The sequence below is a fragment of the Podarcis gaigeae genome (assembly GCF_964106915.1).
Source record: "Podarcis gaigeae genome assembly, chromosome: 8".
Taxonomy (NCBI): domain Eukaryota; kingdom Metazoa; phylum Chordata; class Lepidosauria; order Squamata; family Lacertidae; genus Podarcis; species Podarcis gaigeae.
In genome coordinates, this window is record NC_139684.1 from 43,545,976 (window position 1) to 43,572,528 (window position 26,553).

A 26,553-nucleotide genomic window follows, 5' to 3' on the forward strand; every position below is an offset into this window, starting at 1 on the left:
GGGGAGTCTGCCACCTTCCTGTCTGCCCCATTCCCAAACCCCTTGAAATCCCATTTCTTGTCACCCAAACTGCTTGGTTATCATACTGTTCTCTGGAGCAAGAAGAATGGGATGTGCCTCCTGGGCTCTCAACATTTGCCTGCCAACGTGCCTTTTATCCAGCAGACAATGCAGTTGCTCCTCCTTTCTTCCCCGTCGGGGTGCAGACAATGGCATCCTCTTCTTTGCAAACAAGAGCGCCCATCTCCAGCTGGAGCGCCAGGTGCTGCACCTGTTCAGCCTCTGGGTGTGGCGCTGCTCTGCTCCTCTTTTCAGCAGCTCCCCCACCTGCTTTCTCAGTTCGTGGGTTGAGCGTGCACGGTGTGTGTGTGTGGGGGGGGCGGTTTAGACTATTAAAGCGTGGCCCCGGGCCAGCTTGCTCCAAAGAGGGAGCGGCATGGGTCTCCCTATAGGGATGTGGCTCTGGCTCTGGGCCGCACAGGTCTCTTCGGAGGAATCGGAGCCCGCCTGCCTGCCCGTGGCAGGAGAGGACTGCTATCGGCTGCTCCGGTGGCCACAAGCCGCCTTGGGTGCAGTGATTTGGTGCGGACGATCCCACGGCCGGCTCCTCCACACGTGGAACCAGCAGATCCAGGACGCCCTGCGCGACCGCCTGGACGACAGGAGCAAAACCTGGATCGGGGCTGCAGCAAAGGCGCTCCCAGAAGTGAGCCACCCTGGCAAAGGTGAGAGCGGGGCGGGGGCGCAGAGGCCCAACAGCAGCACCGCAGAAGAGGGGCAGCAGCAGCCAATTCCAGTATACTCTCCCAGGATGTGTGTTATTCCCCACTCAGCATCTCTGACTCGCCCAGACGCCAAACCCCTCAGGGCAAGACCGCCACCCTCCCTACACAAGGTGGGACCACCGTCTCCTCGTGGGGATCGAGGCGGGGCAGCCAAGCTTCTCGCTTCAAGGGCCCAGCCAGGCCCTGCAGACCCTTCCCTCCGTCGAGGGACCCCGCCCACCAGCGTTTCAAGGACACCCAGGGTGGCAGCCATCCTCCCATGCCAAGCCCTGCTGCTGATGGCTCAGCTCTGCAGTCTGTGACAGGCAGTCAAGGAGTGGGGAGGGTTAAAAATAATAATAATAATGCAAGGCTACCAGGCACTCACCCTATGTAAAGGCTCCCCTTAAACCACTTGCCACCACTGGGAGGCTCTAGTCTGGAGAGGGAGCGGAGCCCTACAGGGGGCGCTCAGGGCAGCCTCAGCCGGAAAGCCTTATCCTAAGAAAATCCCCCAAAGGCAAACAACTGGCGGGCTGGTGCTGAGTGTGGGGTGGCGGGGAAGAGGAGTAACCGTGCCTGACGGCGGCGCCTACTCTCCGCAGACCACTGCAAAGTCCTCGTCCGGAATGGGGACCAATTCTATACCAGGAGGGAGGAGTGTGACCAGAAGCACTTTTTCATCTGCCAGTCTGGTGCGTGAGTCTGCCCGCCCACCGGGGTGGGAGTTCGTGCCCTCATTCCGCACCCACAGGGGCTTGGGCAGGGGCCTCCAGCTTCAAAGAGCGAGAAGGACCTCGTGGCTGAGCTGAGGATGAGACTCTCTGGACGGCCCCCCACGAAGCACGCCCTTTCGAGGTGGCTGCAACCCCGGAGGCAGGGCCAGGGCCAGGCTCTCCCCAGGCGGCTGGGCTGGGCCGTCGCAGGTCCTAGAACCGGCTCCTGCCGCCCAGGAAGCGCCCCTTCCATGAATTCTCCCGAGCTCAACCCCTTCTGCTCTCTGTCTGCTACAGGCCCCCCAAGGACGCCCCGAGAGACTTCCACGCCCTGGGTGGTAAGTTCCCGCCAAAGCAAGTGCCTGCGCAGCCGTCGAACAGGAACCGGCGAAGGCTCTCTAGGCCGTCGCCGCTGCGCAGCGCCCCCTGGACTGACTGCGGCGCACCGCCGAGCAGCTGGCCCTGGTGACTTTCTCTCCCTGTCTCCCAGAGAACGACCTGCCAGCATTTGAGGTGCGGCCCGACGGAGGCGACGCCCATCCTCACCGAAGAGCCGACAGCGACTGCTCCTCTGAGCGCCCAGGCCTCCGCCGCGACTCCTCCGCCGCCCAGTGCTCCTCCAGGAAGCAGCACAGTTCGCCAGCCGACCACCGCTGACATCCAGTCATTCCTTGGGACCAGGCCAGAACTCAGCACTCCCCGCCATTCGCCGAGCACCCCCAAGTGGGCATCCAGCACGTGGCCCACCAGCAACAGCAACCAGACCCGCCCCAACTCTCAGACCTCAGCCCCAGAGCCCAGCACTCAGCCGCTGCCCACCAGCAAAACCACCTCGGGGGGTACCAAAAGCCACGAGTCCAACACCAGCCCAGACGCCTTCACCTTCAACCCTAGAGACTTCTCCCCTGAGGACCAGGGGAAGGTAGGGAGACATCTGGACTGGCACCTGCCCCTACCCTGGTGGCACCTTGTCCAGACAGGCTCTTCTCTCTCTCCGTCCCATACCCCACACCCTGCTCCAGAGATATCAGGAGGCATGGGGGGGGGGGCGTTGCGGCGTTGCAGGATTCTTCCTTTGCACCTGGAAAAACCAACGCTGAAGTGCAGATCAAAGATGCGTGTGACTTGTATATGATTTCCCAGGGATCCAAAGTCACTTAGTGAGGGATTTCCAGACTGGTTTTGCCCACTGCAGAAAGGGGGGCAAGTGGCTATGGGGAAGCGTGGGGGGGATGTGTGGCTCCCTCCAGCCTAGCTGCCTTCTCAGGTCTTCCCCCTATAGGGTAGAGGAGCCTTCCCAGAGTTAGAGATTTAGCGACAAGCTCCACTTGCAGACTCACTGACAGCGTAATAGGGCAACCAGGCCCCCTTCTCCCCCAGCCCCTCTCACTCAGGGTCTGTCCCACAGGCCCTAGAGAAGGTGCTGCACCAGTTCAGCCAGGCTGTGCAGACCCCAGACCACCCTATGGCACTGGAGCAGGCAGCCCGGATGCTGGAGAATTTGACAAATTTCCATGCTCTGCTCTCAGATGATGCCCAGGTACTGGCATGTGGCAGGGAGGGAGGGAGGGTGGGTGGCTGGCACCCCTGATCTAAGGGTCTGTCCCCTGCGGCCTATTCTCCCAGTCCTTGGTTGAACCAGGCTCTACCCAGGCTATGTACAGAGGCAAGCCTGCTGCTTGGCACAGCCAGCCTCGCCCTTGCACCCCCAAATCAGCCCCGCCAGATGATCAGCCCTGCCTTGTTCCTACAGGCCTCTGCCAGCCAGGCACTCCTCTCCCTGAGCTCTCAGCTACTGAGGGACCACCCTGCCAGCAATGCCTCCTGCCTAGACCTCGCATCACAGGCTCTTTTCCAGGCCCTCAGCAACCTCCTCCAAGCCTCAGGCAGCCAGACACCCAGCTTCGGCCCGCAACAGGTGGGGAAGAAAGAGGACCTGCAGGGGTCGGGTGGAGAAGGCTATTCAGAAGGATGGGGTTGCCAGCTCAGGCCTGCTGCATGGCTGGGTCTCATTCTGAAGGCACCCCCTTTTGTCCAGGCCTTCCCATTGCTCTGAGCCCATGGGAAGGGAGCTGAGCTTCCCAGCTCCCCACCCTGGCTCTGCCCAGCTCCTGACCACATCTGGCCTTTCTGCAGCAGGAACCAAAGGTCCTGGAAACAGCACTGAAAGCCCTTCCTCTGATCCAGACGGGGCTCCTGTTGGGAAGCTCCACCATGGAGGAATCCACAGTAACTGTGGTGTCTCCTGTGCTCAGCACCACCCTCAGCAGGTACCAGTCTCCTCTCTCCTAGGCACTGAAGAAGTGGGGGGGAGCTTGCTCAGGGCAACTGAATGAATTGTTTGGTTGCCAATTACCTATTATAATCCTTTTGGTACGCAGAGTAAGACATTGTTCAGATAATGCATCTTGGTTAGGGAACAGACTTTTATGAGTTACAATCTCACACACAGGGATGTTTGTAGTTAAGATAAATGATAAAGGAGTCTATTACATGATTTTTAAAATTATTACTACATTTATAACCCACTTTTTCTCCAAAAAGCTCAGGATGGCTCACAGTTGTCTCCTTTTCTCCATTTTATTCTCATAACAACAACCCTGAGAGGTGGGTTGGGGCTGAGAGATAGTGACTGGCCCAAAGTCACCCATTGGGTTTCATGGCTGAGAGGGGATTTGAACCCTGGTCTCCCACGTCCATGTCTTGCACTCTAACCACATAATTGGATAGAAAAGTTCCAAGTTCCAGCCTAACAAGTCTGTACTAGAGCATGGTAGCCATTCTGGCTCCTATTTTATCTCAGAGGATAATTCTTCTTGGAGAGAGAAATGTGAGAGGAGCAGGAAGTTGTGAAACAGACTGCAGCCTGAGAATATCAAAAGAGATAGAGAGGTGAGCTGAAGAAGTTAATGACACAAAGGTAGTCTGGGAGTCTGGAGGTCTCGAACTCTGTTCTATCTGTCCTAACCTACGCAAGACCCCTCTTCTGAAAATGGAGTTGCACTCAAACTTTCAACAGTAACCCCTCTCCCCACTCCCTACCAGGTGTGACAAAGCCTCCCTGTCCCATGCCTCCTTCCACCTGCTTCAGCCAAGGGGCCTGAACGTAACCTTCCCATCCAGCTCTGCTCTGGAGCCAGTTCTGAGCCAGCACCCTCAACTACAAGTCCAGGTAAGGTGGTAGTGGCTTGCTGCCCACTGGGTCCTAGGGAGACATAGTGCAGGGCTGGCAGGGCGTGGAGGTGGGGCAGAGGGCACCCCCACAGCTCGCTCTTGCTCTCATCTTCACTCTAGGTGGCCTCCTTTGCATTCAACCCTTTCCAGCACCTGGATGGGAAGCCGATCAAAAGGATGGCAAGTATCGCTCTCATGGCCAGCGAGGAGTCCATCGGTGTCCACAATCTTGCAGAGGAAATAGAGGTGAGAATGGATACTGTACTGGAAAGTTCTCTCATCAGGGGGACTCTTCTCTCTGCACCCAAGTGGCACGGAGAAGCAGCGCTGTCCAAGGTCCAGCGCTGGATCAGAGGTAAGCACTTTGTGCTGTATGGCCTGATGGGAGACAGTATGTGCTCAAGGGCCAGTGGGGGGCACTTCAGGGCTGACCATGGACATGCTGTCTGCTTCCAGATTGGGCTCAGTGCTGAGGCTAGTGCTGAGGCCCCTCACACTCACTTGACTGGCAACGTCAGGAACTTTGACATTGTGGTAAACATCACGTCAGTAGAGGATGCCCTGCTAGTATTGGTGGAATCCAGCACAGTGGTCCAGATCACCTTGCACCTGGGCCTCCAACCTGAGCCCAACAAGAACAGCAGCCTCCTCAACACCACCCTGCCCAGCAGCGGATGGCAAGAGGGTGAGGACTTGTTAGAAGGAAGCTAGAGGGCAGGTGCTGCTTTGGGACTTCCTATTGGAGCATCTGATTGTCATCTAGGAGAATAGTGCTGGACCAGAATGGTCATTGGCCTGATGTAGCAGGTTCTTCTTATGCTCATACATACAACACACTGCTGCATGTATCCCCTTAAAAGTGAGTCTCATTGGAGTTCAGTGAAGTAACTCTCGGGTAAGTGGGCATAGCTTTGAGGTGTTAACTTCACCAACTGTTCTGGGTTTCAGCCATAAGACATGACCTATATGGCAGGCTTCCTCAAACTCGGCCCTCCAAATGTTTTGAGACTACAATTCCCATCGTCTCTGACCACTGGTCCTGCTAGCTAGGGATCATGGGAGTTGTAGGCCAAAAACATCTGGAGGGCCAAGTTTGAGGAAGCCTGCTATATGGGAACAATTTACCTCTATAAATAAAAAGGGAAAGTTGCAAAAGTATACAGATTGAATCAGCTGTGTTTCAATTATTTAATTTCCCATTAAATTCATTTAATTGCAAATTAACATGGTGTAGTGGTCAGATTTGCACTGTAGGAAACATCAATGGGAAATTTGTTTTAAATCGCTTAGTTAAATCAGCCCGTTTCTTCATTTACATAATTGACCAAACCACTTTGATTTAAATCTGTGCACCTGGAAGTAAGCACAGAGGGAGGGGCTTGAGGAGCTGGGGCCAGGCAGGACTGTGTCCCCAGTGGGGGAATGTGTGGGTGAGGTCAGTGGGTGTGGTCCCTCTCTGCTCTCTTTGACTCACTGCTCTTGCTTCAGAGGGTACCTACACATGGGTGATTCCTCCAGAGGAGCTGCAGCATCATGGCCTGGGCACCTACTACATCTCTGCAGAGGTGGCTCCCCTCTCTCAGGGCCCCTGGAACCTCTCCATTCACACCATCATCTCCGGATGCTACTACTGGTCCAGCCAGCATCAGGCCTGGAGAACTGATGGATGTCGGGTATGCAGTAGGGTCAACCAGGCCAGAGGGCTGTTGGGCAGGCAAGCAAGCCTTTGCTTCCATGCTGGGAGGAAAAAAAAGTAGGGCAGAATGTCATGGGGAACCAAATGGAGCAGAACTTTGGGGACCTCATCCTCCTGTGTTGGTTTCTAATGCATCAGTGCCTCCCTCCCAGGTGGGCTCCCAAAGCACCCTCCATAGCACCCAGTGCTTGTGCAACCACCTCACCTTCTTTGGGTGCATCGCCTTGGTCCTGCCACACCTGATTGACCTTCACAACACTGCAAAGCTCCTGAGCACTGTGGGCCAGAACCCTTCCGGGCTGGCCTTGCTAAGCAGCTTGTTGCTGGGCTATGGAGTTGCCCTTGTTTGGGCTCGATGGAGACAGAGAACGGATGTTAAGAAGGTGAGGGGAAAGGGCAAGCAAAAGATTTATGATGGTTGTTTGGGGTTATTAGCATTTGCAGGCCAGAGACACTCCCCCCATCTGCCCTCATTCAGGCCATTCTTGTCTGATGTGCTGAAATGAGGAACAATGAGATATTTATCCAGCAAACAGCTGAGAGCCAGACACCCTGGAAAAGCCGACTTGCTGAAGTGGGGCTTGGCCATTTCTAGGGCCACCCACCCCATGTGTGTCTCTCCCCCTTCCAGGTGAAGGTCACAATCCTAGCAGATAATGAGGCCACCGCCTGCTTCCCTTACCTGATCCAAGTCTTCACAGGCTACCGCCGAGGGGCTGGGACCTCTGCTAAGGTAGGGGAGGGTCTCACTTTCCTGCAGGCCCACTTTGTACTGTTGATGCTACAAGTGCTGCCCATCAAGTTCCGTGACCTCAGGCTCCTGCCCACAGAATCTGGGCCGAGTCTGGCAGATCTCTCCCTATCGGGGAGTGGGTGTGTGGGGTGCAGGCTTCTGTGTGACTGGCTGCATGGAAAAGCCTGTCTTTGATGACATCCTTCATGTGCTCCCTGCTTGGGCAAGGAACTGAGGAAAGGAAGCAATCAATGAACCCCACCCAGCACCCACCCTCTTTTCCCTTTCCTTGATTAACCCCTTCTCCCTCCTTGGCTTGAGGTTATCCTGACCCTCTATGGGGCAGAGGGCCGGAGTGAGCCACACCTGCTACAACACCCCCAGGGGCCCTCCTTTGAGCGAGGTGGGCGGGATGCCTTCCTCCTTGCCACTCAGAAGTCCCTGGGCAACCTCCACGCCATCCGCCTCTGGCACGACAACACTGGGCCCAACCCCAGCTGGTAAGTCCATGGCCCAGCAAGGGCTGAGGGTGGGGGCCGAGAGGGTGGGGTTAGAGTGAACCAGACTGCAACCGGATGCCAGGCAAGGAGGAGGTTGGAAGCACACGACTGGCGTGGGAGAGTCCGTTGGCAGCACCAGACCTTATCAGATGCTAGTAGGCAAAGGGACACTGCAGCTGGCATACCTAGTCCTCCCATGCCATGGGGTTGTGCTGCCAGGACCTGGATACATGCAGAATTCCCAGGTCCTCAAAGATACCTCCTTTCAAGCCTATGCTGAAGAAATTCACAACATCCCTGTCCAACTGTAGCAAAACTAGCTGCAGGTCAGTTGGACATTTCAGGGGGACGATGGAACTGTGGCATGTCTTGTCCCACCCAAGGCTTATGCTCACCATATTAAAGGCCAGCTTTGGCTCCAGAGGCCACATTGTCATGTAAAATAATGCATTATGACCCACCTTTGGTCTGAACCCCCAAACATAAAGGATACATCAGGGAGGGAATACCTTTCCATCTCCAGTCTTTTCCCAAAGCTTCTGGGCAAACGACGCTTTATGTATAGGTTAACTTGGAGCAAAGCTTCCCTTGTGCTTGAAGGAAGCCACATGCAGCTCTCTGCTTTGGCAAGGTGATGAGGGCAGAAGGAAAAGATCCCCACTGCTTCCCTTTAACCTGCAGCTCTTGAGTGATGGGGGGCAGATCCCTTGGCTGCAGCTAATGGGCACCACATGACTACTTGGCAGTGCCACCCATGTGTGGGCAAATGACTGAAAGGCCTGAGCCTCCTGCAGGTTTGTGAGGCGGCTGGTTGTCTGTGATCTGCCTGCCAAGAAGAAGTGGCATTTCCTGTGTGACTCTTGGCTGGCAGCTGACCTGGATGACGGCCATGTGGATAAAGTCTTTGCTGCTGCCTCCGAGAGGGATCTCCTGTCCTTCAGGTAAATATGAGCCCCACCCACCCACCACCTGCCAGTTTGTGGCATCTCTGGAATGTGTTTCTGCCCCTGATTTACCCAACAGGTACCTTGCCTTTGACTGAATTATGCTAAGAACACCTGTGTGAAAAAGCAATAATCAGACATCAAAAAATAAAAGTCAGGGAACGGCAGGCTCTGACCCAGAATCTGCTTGGAATGACGAATCTCAGACCCAGTGCAGAAAGTTCCTTTGACTATACACAGAGAGGGCCTTTCTCTCCCACCCATCTGGGAGTTGGGTCTTCCTTCCAGGTCAGAGAGTGTGATGCAGCTTCCAGCTCCTCTCCATTCAGAAATTAGGTGCAGCAGGAAAGGTCCCACCCTGCTCCTGGCCCTTGACCCTCTCTGGCTCAGCCCCTACCAAATACATCTCTTACCCCACTTCACCAGGTACCAGTTCTGGTCAGGGCTGGTGGACAAATTGACGCAGGAGCACCTGTGGCTGTCGGTGGTGACCTGCTCGCCCTGGAGCCCCTTCACCCGTGTGCAGAGGCTCTCCTGCTGCCTGGCCCTCCTCTGCTGCACCTTCCTCATCAACATCATGTTCTGGAGAAAAGAGGCAGCGTCCAGAAGCCCCGAGGCTGGTGAGTCAGCTGCCAGCTGGAGACTAGCATAGCCAGTGCCTTTCCTTGTCCCCCACCCCAACATGATGCAGGTGGGTGCTAGGCTGGGGGCAGGTGAGTGGGTGGGGTAGGGAAGAGGCTGGTTTCCCACCACTTGCCATGGCTCACAGCCCCCAAGGCAGAGCCCTAAAGAGTCCTGTATTTTTGCTCCTGTCCCCATGCTCCACCTTCCATGCATAGGGCTTGTATGTCTTTAAGTAGCGCTGAGGATTCTAAGCTTCACAGTGGAGCTGGGAGTCCCCCTTTGGACGCCGCCCAGCATATTGGGCATCGAAACTGCCTCAGCCACAGCAGTGATCCTTCTGGCCACCCCCTCCTCCTGACTGAAGGTCTCTGTCTGCCCCTCCTCTCCCCCCCCCTGCTCCCGAGACAGGGCCTTTTATGGTGACTTGGCACGAGCTGCTGGTGAGTGTGGAAACAGCCATCTTCCTAATGCCAGTGAGCCTACTGATCAGCCACATCTTCCAGCTGGTCCAGCCTCCAGCCCCAAAGCCTCCGGCTGCCAGCTCCGAACTCCTGCAGACTGTGATGCCCCCCAAGCAGGTGATGCCCATCACACGAGTCAAGCAGGTGAGACCCCCTCCTCACAAGTCCCTCCAGTCAGCAAGAGGTTCTGAGCAGTCAGCCTCCGCCGTGATGGGTGCTTGGCACTCTTGCCCTGCTCTCTCCATTGCAGGAGCTGGAGGAGACCCTGGGCTTCCTCTACAAGAACATCCTCTGCCAGTGCAGAGCCATGGACAAGTTCCCTGGGACTTGTGAGCAAGTACCGGAGCTTGTGGCTGCTCTGTGTGACCTCATTGAGTCCCACCTCCAGCACCAGAAGGACCTGGAAGGTCCCCCTCAGGGTAAGAGTAGCTTGCCTTGGCAACGGATGCAAATACCACTCCCTTCCTCTTAGACAGGGAGTGTGCCACCCTTCCTCATGCTCTGTGCACCAGCTTGCACCTTTGGGGAGCTGAGCAAAGGAGGGGGAATTAAGGCTCTGGAGGGTGAGAGTGATTCCTCTTTGTACTTGTTTCCAGAGAGGCGCTTCAACCTCCACAGCTACCTGAGCCATGTGCTGAATGACTTGGGGACTCAGCTCTGCAGCCTGGATTTGTGCAGCTTCCCTAACCCCTATGACCATCTGCATGCAGTGGACCAACTACGAAGAGTCCAGCAGCACCTGGAGCAGCAGCAGGTCCAGCCCTGGCCCAGCCCTGAGGGGCCTGGCAGGTAGCCCCCACCCAGAAGCTCCGCTCATCTATCTCTTCCCCACTCTCCTGGCCCCATTTCCTGGTAAAATTTGGCAGAGATTGCTCCAAACCCAAAATAATACTTGGGGAACAAGATCCCACTGTGAAACTCTGCGGCATCTACTGTACACACCCTACGTATGTATACAAAGAAACACACCTAGCTAAGGTCAAAGTTCCTTCCATGAAATAGCTTGCAGGAAGAAACTAACCAGATGTCTTCACACTCCAGGGAATGCCTTCAGGGGCTGGGCGAGGAGGCAGGTCACTGTTACAGGAGATAGAAGTTGCTCCCCCCCCAGGACTCACCAGTGAGGATGGGGGTCGCATATGCAGCAGAGCGTTCAAATGTGACCCAGAAACAGAGAGAGGCAACAGTACAAGGTCTCCACTGCAGTCGAGTTCAGGCAAGGTACAATGCAGCAAGGCAGGGCGATGAGAATCAGGAAATAAGGCATCAGAGACCTGTATTATTTCCTGCAACTAGAAGGCTCACTAGGGAGGCTTTATATACTCTTGTCTCCTAAACTACACTCAACCACAGCCACTGACTGCTTCCTCACAAGCAGACTGCTGCCTCCGATTCCTGAGACTGGCAGGGGTAGCTGTTCCACCTCCTGTTCTGACAGTTCCAGGGGTTTTCATCAGGTACTAACCTGGAGGGCCCCTGGATCTATAGGGTATCTGGTTCATCTTCAGAGGACTCCGCGTCTGGTCCCGTGTCACACGCAGACCCAAAGCCAGCCAGTTTTCCCAGCCCACCCAATAATGGTCTTTTTCTTAACTGCCTATTGCTTTTTCTGCTTGGTCTGTGGGACATTTGCCCTCCCTCCCTCCACTGGTGCTCCCAAAGGCTGAGGTGCCATTTATTCTCCTGTCTCTGTGTCTCAGGCCCACCGGGCCCAGGAGCGAGCTCAGCAGTTTCCCACTTGAAGACCCTGACAAGGAGAGGCCGCCGTTCTCCCACTGTCTCCCTGGGAGATTCAGCTTCGCTTGCTGGCTCACAGTGGGGAGCATCAGCCTGGTTTCGGCCTTCTTCACAGTGCTCTACAGCCTAGAAATGAGCAGGGACGAGGCTGGGCACTGGGCCATCAACATCCTGCTCTCAGTGCTACAGAACATCTTTGTAATGCAGCCCCTGAAGGTAACTTGGTCCTATCTGGGGTGCAGCTAACCTCTCCCCACACCCTTGCCAGAGCCAGCATCTCCCCTCTTCTCCCTGCCTCTACAAATATCTTTGGTGTTCTGTGATTCTGCAGCAACACAGTCCAGACTCTAGGTTTAATGCTTGTCCATCTCTCCCCCAATCTGCACTGGTAATGTGTGTAATGTTACTAACCATTTGTGGTGGGGCACCTCCTACATATTCTGCTAAGAGGGGCCCCAGACACCTGCCCTGTGGGCCCCCCCCAATGGTAACCCTGTTCTCCCTCCTCCCCAGGTGTTGGCTTTGACCTTCCTCTTCTCACTGCTGCACAAGAGGGAGTTGTGGAAGGACAAGGGGCAGGAGCAGCAGCTCTGGTGGGCCCTGGGCCTCGTCACAGGTAATTCAAGCTCTCCAACCCCACCCCACCCCACCCCGCGCCTCCATCTGCAATGCTCGATAGGGCATCTGCCTGAGCAGCATCTGACCAAAGGGGCCTTTTTCCTCTTGCTTGGGACTAACTCCAGCTTTCCTCTCCCTCTAGCAAGGGGCCTACAATTGGAAGCTTATGGGCGGAGAGACTGGGCAGACCCAGCTTACAGACCCCCTGCCCTCCAGCCCATGGTGCGGCCAAAGGAACGAGCCTTGAAAGACAAGAAGTTGTACTCCTTGATCAGAGAGATTGCAGGTGAGACCAGGCGCGAAGGCCAGTAAGGGCGTGGATGGGTTGTGCAACACTTCCTGCTTCCTCCCCGCACCAAGCATGCTCAGCATTCACACTCCTAAGCATCAGTGGTTAAGGAAGCAAGCAAGACAGAGAATGATACCAAGGCCTAGGTCAGAATGGTGGGAGCGGCAGTCGCTTCTAGGAACATAGGAAGAAACTGCCACATACCATGTCAGAACATTGGGCTTACCTTACATTTTCATCAAAAAATTGCTTTGCACAGGTAACTAGCATAAAGTTAGCAAAATTTTCAAAAGTAGGGGGTCCATGGCTTGGCTTTTGAAAAATAGGGGGTCCTCAGTACAGTGTTACCTCGGGTTACAGATGCTTCAGGTTACAGATGCTTCAGGTTACAGAATCCACTAACCCATAAATAGTATCTCAGGTTAAGAACTTTGCTTCAGGATGAGAACAGAAATCACGCAGCGGCAGTGGGAGGCTCCATTAGCTAAAGTGGTACCTCAGGTTAAGAACAGTTTCAGGCTAAGAACGGACCTCTGGAATGAATTAAGTTCTTAACCCGAGGTACCACTGTAATTAGCTAATTGGGAACCACTGCTATAAACCATACATAACTCAGTGGGTGCAGAATCTGCTCAGGACAAACAAATCTTCAGATGTAATTTGCAAAATTTAAACCACCAGCAGGGAACATCATACTCAAGGGCGTAGAAAGGGGTGTGTGTGGGGGGGGGGTGCGGTCTGCCCCGCGTGTCATTCCTGAGGGGGTGACAAAATGGCACACCACGGGAGGGTGACACCGTGAGGCCTGGCCTGCAGTGCGCCCAAGCCATGCGTCTCTCCTGGGAGTGATGCAGTGGCTCAGGGCCCTGTGCTGCCCAAAACGGACTCCATGGGCAGATCACCACGCCACCCCCCCAGGCGGATCACCATGGCGCCCCCATGGGCGGTGCCCCCCGTTCCTGCTGCTCTGGGTGCCGGAGCAGCTAGCTACGCCTGATCATACCTGCAAGCGGGTGGGTTGCTTAGATCTGGATGGGATTATAATTTGGCCTGTGAGGTTGTTCCCCCCACGTCGTCTGGCTGTAGGGATGCAAAATCCAACAGGACAAACTGTTTTGATCCACTTCCCTTTTCTGACACCCAGTGCAGCTTGTGTTCCTGGCTGTGCTGATGGTCCTCAGCTATACCGAGAGAAGCCCCAATGAGTTCTACTTTAACAACGCCCTCCAGAGGACCTTCACATCCCACCTGGAAGACATCCTTACCCCAGAGGAGTTGTATGGGTGGATCAGGGTGATTTTGCTGCCTGGCCTCCATGGCAATTCTGAAGGTGAGCAGCACAAGGAACAGAGATAAAAGAGACATCCTTCTGTATACAGGCAGCCCTCTGCTTATGGGCATTCTACTTGTGTGTGACTGCTTTTATGCGGGTCACCACAAAATGAATGACTGAATAAATTGAAACAGTGTGCCTTCCCTTGCTCAGGGCTGCTGCCTGGAAGTCTCTTTTTGCTGCTTACTCACTGCAATGGGAGGGATTGTGGGGAAGGCTCAAGGCAGCAGCCTCAAGTGAGGGAAGGTGTGCCGGGCAGTGGCCCCAGTGGCACACACTCTATAAATTATAAAAACATGGCCTCTTTAGGCTTTTTCAGTGTTGCCAAAGCTGAAACCTGAAATTTACCCAGCTTTTCACATCTGTACAAATAGGTGTGCATCTGTGTGTTTTGCTTCTAAGCAGCACATTTCTCCCCTCTCTCGATCTCCCAGGTTTGGCCATGGATGGAAACTCTTTCCTTGTGGGCAGCGTGCGGCTGCGGCAGATCCGAGCCACAGGAGCCCCGCCAAAGCCAGGGCCAGCTTTTCTCCCTCTCCAAGAGGGAAAGCAGGGTCCCACAGCCAGCTGGGGGCCTCCTGCTGCAGGTGGGAGAGGTCAGGCGAGTGCCTGGGTCTTCCAGAATGAGAGCACCCTGCAAGAGTACCCCATCTGGGGGAAGTTTGCTCTCTATCCGGGAAGCGGCTACCTGGCAAACCTTGGCAGAAACAAAAGCTACGCCATGAGGTATGTGGACTGAAGGAGCTGCAGAACAGGCATCAGGTCCCGAAAGCTCCAGGGGCTCTTTCTGGGCAGGTGTATCTCAGTCTCTGCCCACTATTTCCTGATCTGGTGAAGCTGTGGGAGAGGCAGGTGAAAGCTAAAGACCCACAATCCTGGCTAACAGTAGTGAATATGGCATTGCTAGCTGGAGTCTGGCAGGTGGTACTTGGGGGAGAACTGATCAACAGGGCAGGGCATGCAATAGTAAACTAGAGTTGTTTACTAGAGTTCTTCCCTGCCACCAGTAGATTTAGGTGCAGCCCTTAAGAATTCTCTCCCACTGCAAGGTAGAAACACAATACAACTTTTTCTGCACCATTCCTCACCAGAACCCTTCGCTATCTGGAACGGAACAACTGGCTGGACAGAAGCACACGAGTCGTCTTCGTTGAGTTTGTTGTCTACAATGCAAATGTCAACCTCTTCTGCGCAGTCACACTGATCTTGGAGGCCAATGGGATAGGCAAGAGCGTGTAGAAGAGACAAAGGGGGCCTGGCCTTGCAATGGACCTCAGAGGCAGGATGGCTGTCCTGGGGCTGTTGGGGAGGGAGAAGGAGAAAAGGCGTTCCCTCTCCCTGGGAACCAGCCTTGCTTGCAGCCTCCGTGCTTGACCCTGTGCCTGTTTCTGTGGCAGGGGCCTTGTTCAGCAAATCCGAGTTGCAAATTCTCCGCCTCTATCCAGACCTCCAGCTCGTCCTCCAATTTATCTGTGCCCAGATCACCTTTCTCCTGCTCATACTATACTACATCTTTGTGCAGGTGAGCGGGGCCTCTGTGAGCCAGCTTAGTTTCCTTAGCCTAGCACCCTCCGGATATTGCTGGACTACAACTTCCATCAGCTTTAGCCAGCACTCTCAAGGTGCCGAGGGTTAGTGGGAGGTATCAGCCAGCACCAGCTCAGGGGAGCTGAGATGTGGAACCTGCGGGGGCCCTCTGGGTGCTGCTAGGCTCCCATCATTCCTGACCTTTGCCATTGGCTGCCTAGAGCAGTTGGGCATTTGGATTCCAGCAGCACCTGGAGTGCCGCAGGAGTGTCATCCCACCCTTGTTTTAGGGCAGTGTCAACCTTGGGTCCCCAGATGTTGTTGGACTCTAACTCCCATCATCCCTGAGCTCTGGCTTTGCTAGCTAGGAATGATGGAAGTTGTAGGCCAAAAGCATCTGGGGACCCAAGGTTGAGAAAGGCTGTTTTAGAGGGTGGTGGTGTGTGGAGGTTGCTGTATTGGCAGAGAAAGAGCATCACACCACCACTGCTCCTTCCACTTGCATTCCCCCCCCCCCCAACATGTGGCTGCCTGAGTCAAGCCTGCTTCTTCCATGGGGCCAGCAGGGCCGGCAGCTGAAGCAGCAGAAGTGGAAGTACTTCAGCAGCAAGAGAAACCTGCTGGATGCCAGCACCATCCTCATAAGTGTGGCAGCTATTGGCCTTTATGTGAAGAGGCGCGTGCTGGCAAAAGGCATCCTGAAGCAGCATCGCCAAGACCGCAACAAGTGAGTGTCTACCATCCGAAACAAGGGGCAGGGGCAGACCCCCACTCAGCAGAGGCGGCTTTCACACACCCTAAAGCAAATCTCCCTCCACACCCCTGCCAGGTTCATCAGCTTCTATGAGATGGTGGAAGTTGACTCTGCTCTGACATACCTCATTGCTTTTCTGGTGGCCTTGACAACCATCAAGCTGTGGAACCTCCTGCGCCTAAATCCCAGAATGCACCTCATCACACAGACATTGCAGAAAGCCTGGGATGAGGTCCTGGGCTTCCTGCTCACACTTCTGGTGCTGCTTGTGGGTTACGCCATTGTGGTAAGAAGAGACCTGCCAACTGCAGGGAAACCAACCAAGGGCGGAGGGAAGAGCCCCCCCTTCCTGTGTCCTTATACCCCTCCCCCTATATCACCTTCACTCTCTTGCAATCAGTGCAACCTCATGTTTGGATGGAGCGTAGATGACTACAAGACCTTCTTTAACTCAGCTGTGACCATCGTAGGGCTTCTCATTGGAATCTTTAATTATGAAGAGGTGAGTGCCATGCAGCCCCACTTTAGGCCGAGGCACACTGCCAGGCTGCCCTTCCAGGACACCACAGATCACAGCAGACCCCCAGCCCCATTCAGCTCCCAGCTCAGCACCCAGAGAGACCTGCATGGATTTCAGCTTTCTGGGTCTAGAATGCCATGCTTCCCTGTGCCCTGCAAAGCACAGCACGGCCAACAGCTCTCTGCTAAGTGCATATGTAGACACAGGGGACATAACTGTGCTCTTCATGCTTAGGTCATTGCTGTGGACCCCGTGTTTGGCGCTGTGCTGATAGTAACCAGCGTCATCTCCATGGTGTTTGTGATCATCAACCTGTTTGTCTCTGCCCTTTTGACGACCTTCAGTCGGGAGATGAAGGCTGCCAAGGTAGGTGTAAGCCCAAGGGGCTGGTGCTGCTCATCACCAGCCACCAGCCAAGCTTCAAGCAATTAAGCCTTCATGAGAAGCTGCTTGTGCCGCAGCCACCCCTCAGGATCCGAGTTCATATATAAGGCATCTCGCTCTCTCTCGGTTCATCACAACAGGCCAGCAAGGAGGAATCCATGTTGCAGCTGATTCAACTGAAGATTTCCACCTTGTTTGGAATCAAGAAACAGCCACCCTTCCCAGCAGCTTCCCGAAAGGAGCCACAGGACTGAAGCGGCATCATCCCACCTCCCCATTTGGACAGTTCTTTTCTATTCTAAAATGGGAAGGGTCACCATTTCCCAAGTATCACTAATGTACATGCTATCTTTAAGAATATCAGAGGTCAGCTGGGCTGGCAAGAAAATCTGTATGGCTTTTCTCCCACTTTTAAGCTGCCCCTCCCACTCTTCAGCTAATTTACCATGTGATCTTGACTCAACATTACCTCATGCTACATCCTACTTCCTTTATCCTTGACACGCCTTTGAGTTGTTGGGACTGACCAAGGCAGAACAAATCTGACTGCCCAGAAATCCCCTGCTGCTGCCCTGCAGGTTGAAGAGCAAAACCGATCTTACTGGCTTCCAGCCCAAAGGCCGGTCAAGTCCCTAAACAGCAGGAGCAGTTTCTTCTCTGCCCAAAGAGGCAGAGCAAAGGAGGGCTGTTCTTATTTATTGCCAATCCCAAATACTCAGTGGTGCTTAATATCAATTAAGCCTTACAAATCAAGTTATTTTTAATGTCGCTGAGGAACTCTTTACCTATTGCAGGGTTTAACCTCTGAGGAGACAAACAGGGAATTGTAGATTACACTCCCCTACCCAGCCACAGATTTGAAGAACTTACATGACAAAGGGGGGTCTGTTGAGATGCACAAAGGATACACTGTTTCAAGGTGAACCAGAGGGAGGAGATAGAAGGGTGGGTGGGGAAGAAGAGTGACTTGCCCCTCCCCACCCAGAGAGCTCAGTTTGCTCAATGGGAGAGATCAAATCCATGACAGGAATCCAATCCTGCCTTTCCTTAAAGGCAGCCAACCTCTAAGATGCAAGGATCCTTAAGCAGCCCTTACCTTAATCCAGAGGGGACCCTTCAGCCTGGCCCAAGCAGAAAGCACTCATCCCCCTACTCCAACCTGTAAAGGTCAGCATAAATCCTACAAGGGCTAATTTCTCAAGAATGGTGGCTTGAGAATTCTATCACATCACAGCAGTGAAGGACAGCTGCTTCAGCACCCAGGCACTTCCCCGTGCCCTGCAGGACAGGTGGCCCGCTCTTCTGAAGCTGCCACTGCTGCCACCACCCACAATGTCTTGTGGGAAGGAAGTCTAAAGGGAGCCTCATTAATTCTCCTGTGGGAGGTGGTTGTGGGCTGCACTGCAGATCCTCAGGTATGTGATCCAAACTGACAGGACTTGTTCTGAAATATAACTGCAAAGCCAAAGTAAAGGCAACACATTTGCATGCTGCTTTTAGCCAATATTTCCCCTTCCCTCAATAAATAGTACTCCTTGTTTGACTGGAAGTGTGACTGTCAGTCTGAAGGAACACCCATTCTCTCCATGGTAAGAACTGGTGGCAGCTGCCTCTCCATGTTGTAAGAATACCATGCCTCCTTTCCTTCCCCTCCACCACTGCCAGAAGCCAGGAAATATTATGTTTCACTTGAGACAGATCCAGTCAAGGCTATTCCTCAACTTTATTTAGAATTAATAGAGAAGATACAAACCAATCAAATTGTCCCAGAAAAGCCACATGAAAGAGTTACATACAGAGTGTTACATGGGAGAGCTGAGGTTGGCTGCTGGCACTGCAGCTGGTCTGTAAGAACAGCAGAAGTTGCTGGATGTGTTGCTGCTGCTGTCACCACCACCACCCATGGCTTTGCCCTATAGGCAAGGGAAGAGGCTAGAGAACCAGGAGTGATGGCACATGTCAAGCAATGGCCCTGAACCCAGCCTGATGCAGAGCCATGTTAAGGCAGAACTGGGCTCACTCAAAGCTAGGAAAATGTGCCTGCTGCTCTGCAAGCCAGAGGCAGGAGGACCACTGAGCCACAAGGAGTGTAGACTGGTCAACTCCTGTGCCCCACAGCATCCCTCCCCAAAGGAAAGTCATAATGGCCCCGGAGGGCTCCCTGAGAACGCGGCAGGCAAAACAAAGCTATCAGGGGCCCAGAGCAGCTCCCCTTCCACAGCACATGCCTGAAGGGGGGGCACGCTTCTGTCCAACTACGTTGCCCAGAATCTTCAGGTTGGTGTCCCTACACCACTGTCTGTCCAAATGAGAGGCCACCTACATCACTCCCTTTCCCCTCTAATGCCCGGCTGCAGACTGCAGAGCAATGCATTCGGAGGGATTGTTCCTGCTCCCATCTCTAAGAGGCTGTGCAGTCCCCCACTCCTGGAGCAGAATGTCAGAAAAGCAGTGGCATTTGGTGTAAGTACAGAAGGAAGAAAGGCCAAGCGGAGGAAGAGGAACGAGCACTTGGCCGTGCTAAGAGGGAAGGAGGAGGCAGCAATCAGGCCCATCGGCCCCCTGTTCAGGGGCTCTTTTTAAGTTTTCTTCTTCAGTTCCTCAAACCTTCGAGAGAGGTCATCGAAGTCAATGTCTTCTGAGGCGGAAGTGTTGGCACCAGCAGAAGCGGCAGGCAGCGTGTCTGGCACAGATGGCAACTCTGGCAGCACAAAATTATCGCCCGAACTAGGAACTGCAGCTGGTGGCCTCCCCCTCGGCTGTGGCTTTGGGGCTGGTCCTGCAGCAGACAAGAGTGACTGGTTACAAGCAGCGGGCAGGCTCAAGGCAGCGAAAACAGTAGTCTACCTAACAGTAGTAGGGGCAGGGTAGGACCATTCTTCTTTTTGCTGTACTACAGTTAGTATATGTCCTGCAGAAGCGAGCACTTGCTGCACTTCAGTTGAGCCTTGCAGCTCCTAGGTAAAGGTAAAGGTAAAGGTACCCCTGCCCGTACGGGCCAGTCTTGCCAGACTCTGGGGTTGTGCGCCCATCTCACTCAAGAGGCCAGGGGCTAGCGCTGTCCGAAGACACTTCCGGGTCACGTGGCCAGCGTGACATCGCTGCTCTGGCGAGCCAGAGCTGCACACGGAAACGCCGTTTACCTTCCCGCTAGAAAGCGGTCCCTATTTATCTACTTGCACCCGGGGGTGCTTTCGAACTGCACTCCTACCAGTTGCTAAAGGGGCCCAAGCTCTCTGCCATGAAGAGTCCCAGTCTCTGCCCCCAACACACACACACACACACGCTTACCTCAGCAACTCAAGAGCGAACACGAGTGAAGGGGACCAACAATAAACACAAGCACCAGCTTTCCCCTGACATCACCACCTCCCTCCCTCCTCACTGCCTTGCCAGCTCCATAGCCTCCACCTCCGGCCCTGCACTCACCGGTCACCTGTGGGGATGGCAATTCCTTGTCAGCACCCATGTCATCAATCTGAAACAGAAAAAAGCTGGCTTTGCATGGAGCACCCCACACAGAACCACCACCTGACAACCCCCCAGAGGCCTACATGCACAGCAGAAGCACCGTATCTGGTGTTCCCATCTTCTTCATGCAGCCTTGCCAGACAGCAGAAGGAAGGATGAAATGAGGGATCTGGAGGAGGAGGAAGCAGTGGTGGTGAGCCTGGCCTGGTGATGCCATAGGAGAGGGAGAGCCGTTCAGCATGGCTGACTACCTGACTAGCAAGCGGCCCTGGCTACGTCCCCCAAGGATGGCCTGTAGCTCTTCACCATCGCTGGCAGTCTCACCTGACATGAACCACCACCAGCAGCAACAACCACAAAAGTCTGGAGAGCAGCAGCTGAACAAGCACAAGGGCATGAAGGTGGACACTTCCCCATTTCCACACTCTCTAGCTGCTCAACCCACCCCCACATCTCATCCTCCACCCCTGCTAGCCAACGTCCTCCGCTCATGCCTTCCATGGACAGCAGCCTGAGACCAAGGTGACCTCTGAGTCACTGCCTGCAAGCTCATCCAGGCTGCTGAGATCATGCTGAGGCTCCCTCGGTATCATTATCACAGCCCCTCCCTCCTGCCTGGTAGACTCAAGTAACTGCCCTGCTCGCTCCCCTCAGTGGCTGCCTCCTCCACCACCACAATGTCAACCAAGCAAGGTGCGGCTGAAGAAGCTGGAGCAGCTCCTGGTGGACAGGCTGCAGGGCCACTGCTGGACCTCCTGGTCAGCCTCTATACCAAGTGCAGTTTCCACTCACTGCTTCAGCGGGACAGGCTTGTCTTGGACTTCCTCAAGTGGGAATGGGACTCCTGATTATTGAAAGTGACATTGGCAAGTTTTTCCTCAACAATGCCTAGGCAGTCAACATCCACCTTACCACTGGCGGTAGGCCTAACTCCTCAGTCAGTCCAAGTGGGAAGGCCTGCCAATACCCAGCACTAGACTAGGGACAGCAACAGTCCCAGCAGAGAGGACTTGCCCTCCCAGCAATTCATCTTTTGTTTTTCATCAGCAGTACTTACAGACTCATATGTTGGAGGTGTTGCTGGAATCTGAGGTGGGTGAAGGCTGGTGAAAGGCTGGTAGGTGCCCACCGGTAGCCCGTTGAAGTGCTCCTAAAGGGAGAAATTGTTAAGTCATACCAGCACCCCTTCCTAATGGCAGAATCAGATAGGCAATGCCTGCCAGAACAGCTGGTAAACCTTGTTCACACAGCAGGTATTGAGGTGTGCTCAGATGCTAACTCACCACAGTAGACTGCTATCCTTTCCTCCCCACCCCCACCACCCCCAAGCCCAACTTTACAGACTCCCCTCCTGTTTCAAGCAAGACATAGGACTTACTGGTCCCTTTGGAGGTGGGTATGCAAAAGGGGGAGCTGGAGACGGCATGGGCATGGGCATTGGCATTGGCACAACTCCATCAGGACCAGCCATTGGGGTCATGAAGCCGCCGCCACCACCACCTCCACGGCCACCTTTCTTTGTATCATCCACGAATCCCACATCAATCAGGTCAGCTTCCACGCCTGCGGGAGCCTCAGCCTGGGAAGAGGAAGAAACTGATGTCACATGTGGGAAAGGGAGCTGCTAATGAGGGAATTGAGAGTGGAACCGCCTCCCAGTCACTCACCATGACAACAGAATCTGGCTCATAGGGCACGTTGTAGTTCTTTGCGATCTCAATCAGGTACCTCTCCACTAGGATTTTGGGAGGTGCCTCTACGCTCAACTTGTGCATCAGCTGGAAGGGAGGGAGGGAAGAGTGAGCCCTTCACTGAGCTGGGCAGGTCAAAAACACTTAGCTAAGAGATACCCAAGCCAGAAAAAAGAAGTTTCTACCTCGCCTGGTGAAGCACCACAGACAGGACCTCCTGCTGCAAACAACTCATCTTTATGAAGCACTGATATCGTTCCCTCCCATAAAAACAGCCTGCTGGATCAGACCATCAGCCTGTCTAGCCCAGCATCCTGTCCTCACAGTGGCCAAACAGATGCCCCAACAAGAAGCCCCTGAGTGGAGCAGCAGCAGTGCTCTCCTTCACCTGCGATTCCCAGCAACTGACTTCAGGAGTGGATCACCTCTGACAGCAGAGGAAGACGTAGCCATTGTGGTTAGTAGCTCCTGAGAGCTTTACCGCCATCTCACCCCCATGAGGCCCTTCCCATTCCACTCACCCTGTCATTGACGGTCCCAATCTGGTTGCTCCGGCACAACTTGCCATACTCTTTGCTGTACTTGGCACAGAGCTGGTCAGCAACCTAGTATGGAAATGGCACACTCAAAACAGAGTCCAGGTACCACTGACTCCCCTCTATTTAAGACAGGGCACAGCAACTATCGCAGCACCCCTGGACAAAAGGTTCAGGAGTTTGGAGACTGGAGCCAACCTAAACTCCCAGATCAAACAAGAAAGTCACCAAGTTCTCTGAGCATCCTGTGAGGATAGATCAAAGTGTTTTCCCAACTGCTGCCCCCAGATGTCCAGGAAGGCTGAGCAGCCTGCCAACACACAACTGGCACTACTCACCATTTTCAGCTCAGCCACCTCCGCTTGCAGTCGGGGGGCAGCCCAGATGAGGGTGGAGACAGCTTCTGCCAGGCCGGAGTCCAGCTCCCTGAAGGGACACAAAGTAAGGCAAGAGTGAGCAAGTAGTTGAAAGACAAGGACAAAGAGGTCCCAGACCTAGCAGACTGAGGGGAGGGGACACGTGGCAGGCACCCAGCACCCTCTTCCCCATAGACCAAGACCTTACTTCATAGATTGTATGAGGCCAAAGCGTGCCAGAAGCAAGTCACAGTAGAGCTCCAGGATCTCCATGGCCTCCACCAAGTAGTCCTCCCGGATGATGTGCTCCACACGGATGCGAGCCCGCTCATCTTTGCCAGCAGACAGGTAGTCAGCAATTTCCTTCCGTGCCTTCTGGGCTAGCTCAGCTGCAAGAAAAGGGTTCATCATGGGGCAGCAGGGGAGGCCCACAAGCCTGCCCTGGACCTGCCTGGGGTGTTTGTGTCTGCAAAGAGAGGGGCTCCACCAAGAAGGACTGTGGGTTGTCTCCAACTAAGTTATTCTCAGAGTAGACATATTGAAATTAAGTAACCATGTCCATTCAATGAATATAGTGGGGTTAGAACTGGACACAAGTCCACAAACCTGAGAACTCTTCACAGAATCCACACACCCATCCCAATGACCACAATTCTCAGCATCTTTGAAATACAGTACACACACACAAGCAATTCCACACTTACACTCTGACATGTGAAAATAAATTAAAACAATTAAATTAAATAAATTAAATTAAATAAATTAAAACACACTTACACTCTGACATGTGAAAATAAATTAAAACAATTCTTTTAAAAGATAGTTAAAAACACACTTCTTAAAAACCTAAAAACTCCCTTAAAAAAGCAAGTCTTCAAAAAAGTTATATGATCTAAGAAAGTCTTTAAAAGAATCCTTCCAAAAGAATTTAAAAATCATAATGTAGCACCTTAGAGACCAACTGAGTAGTACAAGCTTTTGTGTGCATGCACACTTCTTCAGATACACTGAAACAACATGTGCAGGCTATAAATTAAGCATCTCTTAATTTATAGCCTGCACATGGTGTTGTGGGACACCACGACTACCAGAAACCTCCTGAAGCACTACTCTGGTGATGAGGTCAAGGAATTAGGTAGGAAAGTCCACTCACTTTTCTTTTTCTCCAACAGTTTGAGGCGATTGATGACAAGACGTAGGTTGACTCGCAAGCGCTCGGCCTTGAACCCAGAGCCTAACATGGTGTAGAATTCCTGCCAAGAACACAAAAGAGAAAAAGCCTACTGTCATGTGTGTTAAAGGCAGACAGCTAACAGTTTCCTGTGTAGATATATTCTACTTGTAATATTTATATATTGCTTTGCACATTCAGAGCCATTCCAGAGTTATTTAGAATAAAATACAAAATACATTTAAAATTCAAAAAAGTGATACAAATATAAAACACCAAAAGTGCTCAAAAATTAATCTAAACACAATATTCCCTGCTCTACACAAGCAGGACACCAGTATTCTCAAAAATCTCAATCATCAGCGCTGTCCAAATGCTGAGAATAACTTTTTTGCATGGTTCTAGATTCAGGTAGGCAGCTGTGTTGGTCTGACGCAGTCGAAATAAAATAAAAAAATTGTCCAGGAGCACCTTAGAGACCAGCTAAGTTTGTTCTGGGTATAAGGTTTCGTAGGTATCTGAAGAAGTGTGCATGTGCACGAAAGCTTATACCCAGAACAAACTTAGGTAAATTGGAGCCGGGGGGGGGGGGGAGAGATCTGTTCTCTTGTTGCTACCTGCTGAACATCTTTTGGAGAGGCAGACAGTGAATGGTCTCAGATCTCAGGTTCTGGATTGGTTTGAATGTGGAAAGGTTGTGAGCTGTAATGTTTTATCTCCGCTGCAAATATATAATAAAGCAAACAAGCAAATATAAGTAATTTTAATGTGAATTTTTGTATACAGCAAGAATAAATGTTTGAATAGACTATAAATGCCAGCCATTTTTAAACAGAGCCCATACAGATTCAAGTGTGTGTAATAGTACAGTATGCTAAAACCTATTTATCCACTTAAGAAATGCTTTGTGTGTATGTGTCTTTATCTGTATGTATGTGTAGAGCACTTTCATCTGTGCAAGCAACAGATTTCTGGTTTTCCCCCCTTTTGTACATGATTTGATCAGCCAGGCCCAACCATATACAGCACAAGGGGCAGCTCACAACCTTGGATCTCTTTAACCAGTTTCAATCCCTGGAGGACAAACCTGCCCCGCTTTTCAGCACTGGAAGCGGTAGAGAGCTCAGCTCCCACCTATGTAGGAGCTGGTGGAGAATTTGCTCCAAGAGGGTGGAGGAGTTTGCAGGTAGTTGAACTACAGAGACACGAAGGCAATTCCCAACTCTTCTTCCGGCAACGGCTTCGCTTTTGGCTAGACACAGGCAGCTGCCCGCTCCGGGTTCAGAGACCCCAAAGGCGAAACACCAGCGCCGCCCGACCCGTGGCCCAGACAGCCAGTTTCGATGTGCTACAGGCCCCAAGGAGGAGCCATTCCCGGCTAGCGGCAGGAGCAAGAGCCGGAAGGGAAGGCGAGCGGTCAGGCTGGGCAGAGGCCAAGCCCGCCAGCCGCAGACCAGGAAGTGCCACTTCTTCGCCCGCGCCTCCCGCCACCGGCTGGCCGAAGGCAGCTTCAGGCGGCGGCCCCTCCGGGCCTCTCTCGCCTTTCCCGGGGCCCTTCCCTGCCTCGGCCAGTTCCTCGGGCGAAAGGCGACCGGGGAGGCTTGTGAGGGCGGCGGGAACCAGGACCTCGAGTCGTCCAAGGAGGGCAACGGCCCCGCTCCCCGGAAAACGCAGAACCGAGCGAGGGCGGTCAGCCGGGGAGGCCTTACCCGGGGGCAGGGGGTGGGGGAGTCTTTTTGTCTCCGTCTGTCCCGGCAGGCAGCGAAGGTGGCGTCGGCGGCGTCACGGGTCCAGGCTCAACTGGGCAGGCGGAGGGATACGTCTCTTCTCTGCTTTTCAGGAGGAGGAGATGCGCGACAGCGACAGTAGCAAAAGCAACAGTCGTAGTTCTTAGCAGCGTCCAGCCCTCTGTCTGCGACGCGGCTTCTCCAAGATACAGTGCAGCGACGCACGGGGCGCTTTGTGTTTGTACGGAACTACTTTACCAGCGGAGGGATCTCTCGTCGGAGAAAGAGGGACCTCAATAAAAGTCGTACTTCCTAAAGCGAGCGTTACCTTCATTGAGGTCCCTCCATAGCCCTCAACTGCGGCTGGAGAGTTCCGACCTCGTCGGGTACGACGTCGGAGAAGGAGGAGGAAGAGGCGGCGGCCCCGCCCACTGCCCCCCTCCCTCCGAGCTGCTTCCCATCCCCGGGGGCGTCGCTCGGCAGACTGGAGCCCTCCCGCTATAGGGGCGCTCGCGTGAATGGCCTGGCGCCTTGCAGGGCATGGCGGGGGCGTCAATCGGGTCCCCCTGCTCGTGGCTTGAAAAGAGGCGGGGACGGCGGCAGCCCCGCCACTAGCACCGCGGCGCCGCCGCTCCGACAAGAGGAGAAGTGGCCCCGTGGAAGCAGGCGACTCGGGGCAAGGGAGGCGGGTTGCAGCAGCAGCAGTTGCTCCTGCTCCTCCTCCTCGGTAGCCGGGCCCGTGGAGAGCGCCGAAGGACACAACTCTGGCCCTGCTGGCTGATCTGGGTGCGTGAAGCCCCCGGAGGCGCCGGCCTGATGGCTGCGGG

General features: G+C 53.9%; 2 protein-coding genes across 4 annotated transcripts; one reads left to right on the plus strand and one right to left on the minus strand.

Annotated features, from left to right (window-relative positions):
* Window positions 1-436: 436 nt before the first annotated feature.
* On the plus strand, window positions 437-18,317 carry LOC310850518 (polycystin-1-like protein 3; the record flags this gene model as incomplete). Its single annotated transcript, XM_083752039.1, has 31 exons — window positions 437-725; window positions 1,370-1,459; window positions 1,778-1,818; window positions 1,971-2,402; window positions 2,889-3,020; window positions 3,234-3,398; window positions 3,617-3,750; window positions 4,526-4,652; window positions 4,775-4,900; window positions 5,111-5,339; window positions 6,143-6,327; window positions 6,503-6,733; window positions 6,982-7,083; window positions 7,405-7,583; window positions 8,378-8,524; window positions 8,954-9,147; window positions 9,560-9,756; window positions 9,863-10,031; window positions 10,209-10,401; window positions 11,313-11,565; window positions 11,863-11,965; window positions 12,110-12,253; window positions 13,401-13,586; window positions 14,024-14,315; window positions 14,681-14,814; window positions 14,987-15,111; window positions 15,683-15,843; window positions 15,946-16,156; window positions 16,271-16,372; window positions 16,625-16,756; window positions 16,915-18,317. 31 exons carry the CDS (start codon window positions 437-439, stop codon window positions 17,026-17,028), a joined length of 5,319 nt encoding a protein of 1,772 aa, XP_083608165.1. The 3' UTR covers window positions 17,029-18,317.
* Window positions 18,318-18,478: 161 nt separating this feature from the next.
* On the minus strand, window positions 18,479-26,060 carry IST1 (IST1 factor associated with ESCRT-III). 3 transcript variants are annotated; one of them, XR_014567393.1, is made up of 10 exons: window positions 25,709-25,939; window positions 23,982-24,081; window positions 23,037-23,217; window positions 22,811-22,898; window positions 22,458-22,541; window positions 21,913-22,023; window positions 21,624-21,824; window positions 21,303-21,395; window positions 19,980-20,252; window positions 18,479-19,731 (listed from the first exon to the last, which is right to left on the minus strand). XR_014567393.1 is itself a non-coding variant. In XM_083752207.1 (10 exons), exons 2-10 carry the CDS (start codon window positions 24,067-24,069, stop codon window positions 19,354-19,356), a joined length of 1,095 nt encoding a protein of 364 aa, XP_083608333.1. In that variant the 5' UTR covers window positions 24,070-24,081; window positions 25,709-26,060; the 3' UTR covers window positions 18,479-19,353. The 3 variants fall into 3 exon arrangements, 2 of the variants coding, with proteins under 2 accessions (XP_083608333.1, XP_083608332.1); XM_083752207.1 differs by having other exon boundaries at window positions 18,479-19,553; window positions 20,204-20,252; window positions 25,709-26,060; XM_083752206.1 differs by lacking the exon at window positions 25,709-25,939 and adding an exon at window positions 25,087-25,226 and having other exon boundaries at window positions 18,479-19,559; window positions 20,204-20,252.
* Window positions 26,061-26,553: the final 493 nt, after the last annotated feature.